The sequence below is a fragment of the Cornus florida genome, unplaced genomic scaffold, assembly GCF_030987335.1.
Source record: "Cornus florida cultivar Cherokee Brave unplaced genomic scaffold, ASM3098733v1 CherokeeBrave_3.0.0_Hap2_Chr08, whole genome shotgun sequence".
Lineage (NCBI taxonomy): Eukaryota > Viridiplantae > Streptophyta > Magnoliopsida > Cornales > Cornaceae > Cornus > Cornus florida.
This window is the reverse complement of record NW_026775578.1, coordinates 5,377,133-5,386,592: the sequence shown is the minus strand read 5'-3', so window position 1 is coordinate 5,386,592 and position 9,460 is coordinate 5,377,133. Positions and strand designations below refer to the sequence as shown.

The 9,460-nt window shown below is 37.2% G+C and overlaps 1 protein-coding gene across 3 annotated transcripts; it reads left to right on the top strand.

The window, feature by feature from the left end:
- Positions 1–9,293, top strand: LOC132269054 (protein CHROMATIN REMODELING 8). 3 transcript variants are annotated; one of them, XM_059770062.1, is made up of 8 exons: positions 1–198; positions 1,137–1,321; positions 2,054–2,611; positions 2,825–3,230; positions 4,714–5,584; positions 6,253–6,862; positions 7,147–7,617; positions 8,216–9,293. In XM_059770062.1, the coding sequence occupies exons 2-8, from the start codon at positions 1,229–1,231 to the stop codon at positions 8,900–8,902; spliced, it is 3,696 nt and encodes a 1,231-aa protein (XP_059626045.1). In that variant the 5' UTR covers positions 1–198; positions 1,137–1,228; the 3' UTR covers positions 8,903–9,293. The 3 variants fall into 3 exon arrangements, with proteins under 3 accessions (XP_059626045.1, XP_059626044.1, XP_059626046.1); XM_059770061.1 differs by having other exon boundaries at positions 1–209; XM_059770063.1 differs by lacking the exon at positions 1–198 and adding an exon at positions 220–1,030.
- The last annotated feature ends 167 nt before the right edge of the window (positions 9,294–9,460 follow it).

The window sequence follows — 9,460 nt, the reverse complement described above, 5'->3', positions numbered from 1 at the left end:
ATAGTTTAATAAACATAAGCTATTACGTTGATGTTAGAGAAAATAGGCCGAGTGTAACCAATTTTCGTTATCAAATACGACCCTACGTGGTCCGTCGCCAAGAGGCGGAGAGCGAATTCTAAAAAGTTTAAAACCTAAAAACCACAGAGAAATCTAGAGGAAAGAGGTTTATAGGGAGAGAGACGATTCAAAACGCAGGTGAATCTAGGGTTTGTACCAATTAAATCTTTAATGCCTATTTTTTCTTATAGTACATAGTGCAATTGTGAATACCTAAAAGAGAAATATGCAAATCACAAGTTTATTTGTTTTAAAATTCGGGCTCTTTTGATCGCGAATCATTGCATATGCGTTTTCTCATATATGTGTATATGTATTATACTTGCATATAGGTATGTGATTGAAATATGAATTGACATGCTCTATCATATTGTAGTGGGGACAGATCATATTGTAGTGGACAGAGAGGTGTTGAAGGTAGTTTTTTGATAATCATGTCTTGCATAATCTCAATGTAGTGGACTGAGGTGAAATTTTGTTTGGAAATGATGCAAGTTAAATTTGTTGTGCAGTAACTGAAATTTTAGGAGAACACTTGTTGCATGTGACTCTGGTATTACTTGTGGAGCGCATTAGGTAGCTCATGGAGATGTGTTAATATAATATTTTTTTACCTAATTTAATCGTTGATTATATGGATTGTCATAAAAATGGTGAATTTAGGGTTGCATTCTGTTGATTGAATGATGTAAATTGGGTTTCTGCATTATGTTCCTTGTGCTGTCAATACTTTCATCTTGATTTTCAGAACTTAGCTGCTGACAATTTTTTTTTAATTGAATTCATTTCGGCTTTTATATTGGGTTCTGCACTACAATTCTGGGATGCTTTGCTGATGCAGATGGTCGATAAAAGAGGATTTGTTGTTTTTTTTTATAAGTACTAAAAGAGGATTTGTTGTTTTTGAACATATGACCTTTGATTGTTGGTAAGGAGTAAAAGCGAAAGCCCTCTTTGTGCCTTCTCAGTGGTGCGTTGTGTCTCTATGATGACGTTTCATAATCTTAGTAGAACACCAATCAACAACCCCGAGAAAGGAATTGTATCACTATACTTACTGAATATTGATAATGCAGGTTAATTAACGAATACTGACCTCTTGTCATTGTGGGAGGTGGCTCGTCTTCACTTTATTACGACAATCAAACAAAATAACTGATTCAATTCAATGGAAGGAGAAGAAGAAGATAGAGTTCTGTTAAGCAGTTTGGGTGTCACATCTGCAAACCCTGATGATATCGAGCGGGATATATTAGCCAAGGTGTTTCTTCTCTCTCTCTCTTTTTTTAGAGTAGTTAATTATTGCATTTTTAATGGAATTTTGCATACTTGTTATATACGTATTAAAAGATGCTACATTTTCCTGGGATGAGACTCCATCCAAAATCATCTTGCAGTCAAATGTTTTCTAGATTGACTCCAGACCATTGTGGATAAGCTTTTTATACTTTCTTTTTCCAGCTATATCACTATTGACTGCACTTATCATTATTGGTTTTTATCTGCAATATTTGTAGCTAACAGGTTGCATTATAAAAAACACAGGTAAAAGTAGCATACTGATTCACCACGTATACAATGACATATTGATATGCAACATGCTAGAACAAGGTCCCAGTGATACATATTATAAAACTAATGAGACGATTTTGAAGGAAAAGGGTGCTCAAATGATGGAGAATTTCCATGTGCGAACCTAAAAGACTGGAATTCTTAATGCGCTGAGCATTTATGTAAATTTATTACTCTACTATATGAATGATGAAAATGTGTCAAAAGGATAGATGGAAATGTACTCTAGCTGTGTTTCTGCTAACGTAATCCTTCTAATTTGTTGGTCACTGAACTTCGTGAGATCAGACTCTATTCGTGATCTTTTGATTGTTTTGTTTTAGAATAGTCCATTTCAGTCTTTAGCTGCTTGCATTTACTATAAGCGTTTGATAGTTTATTTAAGTGTTACAAATTGATGTTAATCATCATCCAATGGCAGGCAAGAAACAATGCTGGGGATGGTAGTGAAGCTGGAGGGAGCTCGGAGGAGCAAGTTCTTGACAGATCTAAAAGCAATGAATCGTCATCTACCAGCCATGCTGGCCTCTATAATAAATTGAGAGCAGTAAAAATTGAAATAGATGCTGTTGCATCTAGTGTTGAACAGGTAAAGAACTTTGCAAGAAATGAAGACACTGTTCCCGATGGTAATGATGACAGAAAGCAGGGAGACACAGAGGATGAACAAATCATTGTCCAGCCTTCTTCCAGTACCCTTCAGGAGGCCCTAGCTGCTGAACGGCTAAGAAGTCTGAAGAAAACGAAGGTTAAACTTGAGAGAGAAATATCAATTTTATGTAAGGATGACCCGTCCAGTATCAAGCATGACTGCTTGATTCAGAATCTTGTTAAGGAAGAGATTAAACCCAAGAGAAAATTGAAAGAAGTTCAAAAATCAAGCAAGGATTTGAAAAAGCGAAAGAAAACTGTTTCATTTGACGAGGATGATGATTTTGATGCAGTGTTAAATGCAGCATCTGCAGGATTTGTTGAAACAGTGAGTCAAGCTTGTTTTTCTGTTCTACTTCCAATGAATTTGCTATATAAGATTCATGGTAGTGTAGAAGGAGTTACAGTTGTTAATTTATAATTTCTTTTTTATTTATAGCAAAATTAGTTATTATTATGATTTTTATGGATGTTAAAATTGTTGCAGTATAGAAAAGAAATTTCAGCTATAAGGGCTGACCATACGTTGTTCATATCTTAGGAAAGGGATGAGTTGGTTCGGAAAGGAATATTAACCCCCTTTCATAAGCTCAAGGGCTTTGAACGTCGTATTCAACAACCAGGGCTGTCTAGCAGGCACAATATACCCCAGGAAGAAGACAAGACTGATGTTCTTGCTTCCACCAGCATAGCCAGAGCTGTCCAGTCAATGTCAGAGGCTGTGCAAGCTCGCCCAACAACCAAGCTGCTCAATTCAGAATCGCTGCCAAAACTTGAAGCGCCCACTCGTCCTTTCCAAAGGCTAAAAGCACCCCTGAAGATCCCTCGGTCACTAGAGAGTGAGGTGGAGAAGAACAAAGATACAAAAAGGAAAACAAGAAGGCCATTGCCTGGCAAGAAATGGAGAAAATTAACTTCACTTGAGAAAGAACTTTTGGAAGAAACTGGTATGTGAGGCAGTTAGATGGCTTCCTTTTTTTAATACATTTATCAAAGTTCAGATTTTATCTGTTTTAGAAAATCAGGACAATTTATTTTATCTCTTGCAGAAGAGAAGAACAAGTTCTGTGTATTTGTATTATATTTGGTTTCTATTATTAGATGAGCTTTTGTCTGTTGTGTCCACAGATTGCAGATGTGAGGCAGTACAGTATGACGTCTACGAAGAAAATAATTCCCTTAGTGGTGGACTTTAGAATCTCATACGATAATCATACAGCTTTTTTCTTCTAAAACTTGGTTTTTGTCATTTTAATCCAAAATACATCTATGTCTTCATTGTGTGATGTGATCATCTGCAGTTCTAACATTTATCTCCTGAAACATTACCTTCTGAGCCCCACAGCTACATTTTCAGTTGAAGATGGTGTGATGTTGGAATTATAGCAAATATCTGTTAGTTGAAGTTTGAGAAAGTGAATAAAGAAGGCTGGTATCTGAATTTTATCTTATATGAGGTACCCTGCAGTTGTGTGTCTCAAGATGAAATATTTCCATCTTAGCATCACCAGTTTAGCCTTAGTTGAAGATGGTGTAATGTTTCAGTAAGTGTGTGTTAATTGAGGTCTCAGAAAATGTGCCAAAATGGTTAGTATTTCATTGTTGTGTTGTATTTCCCTGAGGGCCGTTGCTAGTTAAATGCTTGAACATCAGTGCTATTAGTGCGAGTTCGAGCCTCAGAGCAGCCACGTTGTGTATTAGCAAATGTATGTCGGCTTCGAGTCCTCCCTCCCCAGGACTCTGCTATAGTTGGGTAATGTCCCCTTGTTGTATGTGTATGCTATGTTGGACCTTATGGGATTAGTTTAGTTGACAAATGTTATGCTAAGGTACATCATAATTGAAAATCCTGTTGAAGTTCCTTTACATTACACAAATTTGTCTGCAGAATTATCTTAATCGCTTGACAGCCTTAGACTGAATTATAATTGTTTTTCTTTTTCTTTTTTTTTTATTATTTAGATTGAATTATAATGTTGATTCACCTCTCAATTTGAATAAAATAAATATCAGGCTATGTTAAGGACATTTTGTGCTTGTTTTTTTTTTTTCTTTTTTTTTCTTTTCAGTAAAATTTTCTCAATAACCCAGTAGACGTAGGCATTTACGTGATTGTAGCCCATGCATGCACTTCTTGAAACTTCTATTTGTAGCTGCAGTACCTGTGCTTTTCTTGAAACTGTTTGGTCATGGGTATATTATGTTTTGTTTATTTGATTTTCATGACAAATTTGTTAATGGAAGGTCATACTAAATGAAATATCAGAATAGCAAGAAAAAAATCTAATTTTGTGTGACTTTTAGTGCATTTGTAGTGCATGACCATTTATATTGTTGTCTTTCCTCTCAAAATTATTTTTTATCTTCTTAAATAGATGGCCTGGTAGTTAAAGTTTTTTTTTTTTTTTTTTTTTTTCCCTCTTTTTGCAGAAGATGCAAAAGATGACTTGGTCAGCTCCAGTTATGAAGAAGAAAACCAAGAAGTTGCTGGTGTTGATGATACTGAACCTCCTTTCATGACACTTGAAGGTGGGCTGAGAATCCCAGAAAACATTTTCAGCAAACTTTTTGACTATCAAAAGGTGGGGGTCCAGTGGTTATGGGAACTCCATTGTCAAAGAGCAGGTGGGATCATTGGAGATGAAATGGGTCTCGGTAAAACTATCCAGGTCTTATCTTTCCTTGGAGGATTGCATTTCAGTAAAATGTACAAACCTAGCATAATTATCTGCCCTGTCACTCTCTTGCGGCAATGGAAGAGAGAAGCGCAAAAATGGTACCCAGCCTTTCTTGTGGAGCTACTTCACGATTCTGCAAACAATCCAGTTAGTAGAAAGAAGCGTGCCAAATCTTATGACAGTGACTATGAAAGTGAAGAACTGCTTGACAGTGATAGTGAAGGAAATTTATCTTCTAGAAACACCAAAAAATGGGATACTTTAATAAATCGTGTTTTGAGGTCAGAGTCTGGGTTGCTAATTACTACTTACGAGCAACTACGGTTGCTCGGGGAAAAGCTGGTTAACATTGAGTGGGGTTATGCAGTACTGGATGAGGGACATCGAATTCGAAATCCAAATGCAGAAGTTACTTTAGTCTGCAAACAACTACAGACAGTTCACCGCATAATAATGACAGGTGCACCAATTCAGAACAAGCTGACTGAACTATGGTCTTTGTTTGATTTCGTTTTCCCCGGAAAGTTGGGTGTCTTGCCAATATTTGAGGCTGAATTTGCAGTTCCCATATCTGTTGGTGGTTATGCTAATGCTTCGCCATTGCAAGTATCGACTGCTTACAGGTACAAATTGATACACTTTTGAAATTTTAAGTGGATTTTATATTTATATTTATATTATTTCATCGCAACTTAAAGTGAGTATTCAAAATTTAATGCTTGATCTTGTAAATAAATTGATAATTCTTTCAGAATTTGTATTATAGTATATCATATGTATGGCTTGGAGGAGAATAACTTCCATATCTTTCAAGATCTACCTACTAGGCTCTACGTTTGGTAAAAAGACCGAAAATGATTTTTGCACTTCTAAGAAAAAAACTGATTCTTGACTTCCTTTTTTAACACTCATATCACATTAATGGATCCCATGATCCTGAACCGATCTTACCCCTTAGGATAGGCATCCCCTAACCAAGTCAAATCAGAAATAAAGAACTTTTCTTGGGGAGGTTTTCATAGCATTTGACCAATCTACCGCGTGGCGCGTGCTGGAAGATCTTGAGTGGTTGAACAAATCACACCAACCATGTTTTCTAACCAAGAAAAAGATTATGATCCAACTGATCTATGAGCTTTCCTTCCTTAATTTGAGTGTGGATGTCAGTTACTTCTTCCAATAGGGCTTTGCTTGTGAGTTTTGGTTGCATCACCATTATTTCCCTGCTTTTAGATTTGCCAATTGTTCTAATGCTTTATAATTATCTATTACCAAATTTGATGTTGTGCAGGTGTGCAGTGGTTCTACGTGACTTGATAATGCCTTACCTCCTTCGGCGAATGAAGGCTGATGTGAATGCCCAACTTCCGAAGAAGACTGAACATGTTCTCTTTTGCAGCCTTACTGAAGAGCAGCGATCTGTCTACCGAGCATTTCTTGCTAGCTCTGAGGTGGAACAGATCTTTGATGGGAACAGAAATTCTCTTTATGGAATTGATGTGATGCGTAAAATTTGTAACCACCCTGATTTACTCGAGAGAGAGCATTCCTGCCAAAATCCGGACTATGGCAATCCTGAACGCAGTGGAAAAATGAAAGTTGTTTCTCAAGTGCTTAAGGTGTGGAAGGAACAAGGTCACCGCGTTCTTCTTTTTGCACAAACTCAACAAATGCTAGATATTCTTGAGAATTTTCTAATGGGAGGTGGCTACAATTATAGGAGAATGGATGGTCTCACTCCTATAAAACAGAGAATGACCTTAATGGATGAATTTAACAACTCAGATGATGTATTCGTATTCATTTTGACAACCAGGGTTGGCGGTTTGGGAACGAATCTAACTGGCGCAAACAGGGTGATCATCTTTGACCCTGACTGGAACCCTTCAACTGACATGCAGGTTTGCTTGTGATTAATTTTTCATTTAGTTACGTATTTCCTTGCGAAAAATATAATTGTTATTCTATAGACTCATACATTGTATTTTTGTCGATATATATATAGATATTTGCCTTTTTACGGTTTCTTTTCTGCATAGCAAAATCTGACATACCCATAGCAAAATCTGTTTGAATTCCATCTTCAATTTAGATCTGGACAATTGATCCTATAAGTGAACTGTGAATCTAGCTTGACTAAAAATTCACGCATTCGCATACTGAGGGCAACTGTTACTTATGACAGGCCAGGGAGCGTGCTTGGCGTATTGGACAGACAAAGGATGTAACAGTTTATAGATTGATCACTCGTGGAACCATAGAAGAGAAGGTGTATCACCGACAGATTTACAAACATTTTCTCACTAATAAAATATTGAAGAATCCACAACAAAGAAGGTTCTTCAAAGCCCGAGATATGAAGGATCTCTTCACTTTGAATGATGATGGAGAGGGTGGTGCTACTGAAACATCCAATATTTTCAGTCAGATTACTGACGATGTAAATGTTGTTGGAGTGCATAAAGATGACCAGGATAAGGGGAAATCTCTCAAAGTGGCATTACCAAATGATGATGATATCGCTGTCGACAAAGGAAACAACTCAGGGATTGGACCATCCAAAAAGAAGGGGAAAGAAAAGGCTGATCAAAGTGATAATGAAGTCGATCAAGAAACTAACATTTTGCGGAATCTTTTTGATGCTCATGGAATTCATGTGAGTTATCTTATTTCTCTATTTACAATTGCCTCTAATGATTATAGCTTTTGCAATTGTTTTTGAGTTCACATATTTTCCCGGTTTCTGGAGCATTTTTGCAAGAAGTATAGGTCTCATCAAACCTGTTGTCTCGTCAAACCTGTCGTTGTAGTGTTTGTTCTGGAATTTTTTTTGCAGTCAGAGAATTAGAAACAAGTTGATAACTTCTTCGGCTTTCATTGAAAAAAAAAATCGTTCTTCACTACTTCCAAACTGTTAGGTGCTGTTTGTGAGTTTTGGGTAGTAGCCAACTAAATGTTGGTTTCAGTTATGGCAATAAAAATGTGTTCTTGAAAGCCCTCCACCAAAAGATTCAAAACAACAAAACTTCATCAGATAATCCTCGGCTGCCGGATTTATCTGTCTCACAAAAAGCCCATTTGTCAAGCTTTTCTTTTGCGTGCGTGGTTCTTGGCATTTTCCACAAAATGCAACATCTAACATCAATTATCATGGTCCTGCTAATGTTCTATTGATATGCGACCTTAAGGTGCCATATATGTAATTTTAAATAGTTCCTCCATCCATGTTGATCATTTTCATCCTTATTATTCAGAGTGCCATGAACCATGATGCAATTATGAATGCCCATGATGAAGAAAAGATTAGGCTTGAGGAGCAAGCATCCCAAGTTGCACAGAGAGCAGCAGAAGCATTACGCCAGTCACGAATGCTTAGAAGCCAAGAAAGTATATCTGTTCCAACCTGGACTGGGAAATCGGGAGCTGCTGGTGCACCATCATCTGTTCGTCTGAAATTCGGCTCAACCATAAACTCCCAGTTGATCAATAATTCAAAACCTTTGGAAGAATCATCCAGCAATGGAGCTAGCAGGCCAAATGGCTTTGCAGCCGGGGCATCTGCTGGCAAAGTATTATCCTCAGCTGAACTGCTGGCTAGGATTCGAGGAAACCAGGAGAGAGCAGTTGGTGATGGGCTTGAACATCAGTTTGGCATAGCTTCAAGTTCTGCAAGCCGAGGAAGAGCTGTGGACAATGAGCCTTCTAGGTCGTCTCTCAACTTATCTGGGGTGCAGCCAGAATTGTTGATTCGCCAGATCTGTACGTTTCTACAACTAAGAGGTGGAAGTACCAGTTCAGCCAGCATAGTGCAGCACTTCAAGGACAGGATACCTTCAAAGGACCTTCCTTTATTCAAGAATCTTTTGAAGGAAATAGCCACTTTGGAGAAAGATCCAAATGGGTCTAAATGGGTAATAAAACCAGAGTATCAGCAACAGTAATTTTTTCAATGTGGCCTTTGAAAGCATTGATTGCTTGCTTCTTCTTTTCAGCATATGATGGAACTATTCTGGAGCTGCCGTAGTGTTCTTACTTCTTGGTCTCTCAAAAAAATTAAATAGGTTACGCTTTAAAATTACATCTTCTATCTTGGGCACATGAAGTCTCGGTGATAGTGTGTGCCTCATTTTGTACAAGACTACACGACAGATGATATCTTTTTACCGTACAGATTAGTTTTCTTGTACATTTTTTGCTCATCCAAGTTTTGCGGCATTGTAAAAAACTGACAATGCGGTATTTTTTTCCCCTTGCATATGAGTTAAACTCTGCAATTTATTGACTGTAGACTGATTTTATGCCATAAAATCTTAGAAAGTTGTTGATCGGCTATTTTTTGGTAAGGGTATTTTTATTTTTTTACCCCTCTGCTGTTGGTTCATACAGCTTTCGAACAAGTACAACTGCAGCTGAAAGTTACTTTTTTTTATTCTTTATTCTTTTTCTTTCTTTTTTTTGTTGTTGGAGAAAATGACCATTAAGATGAGCCAACTTAGCTG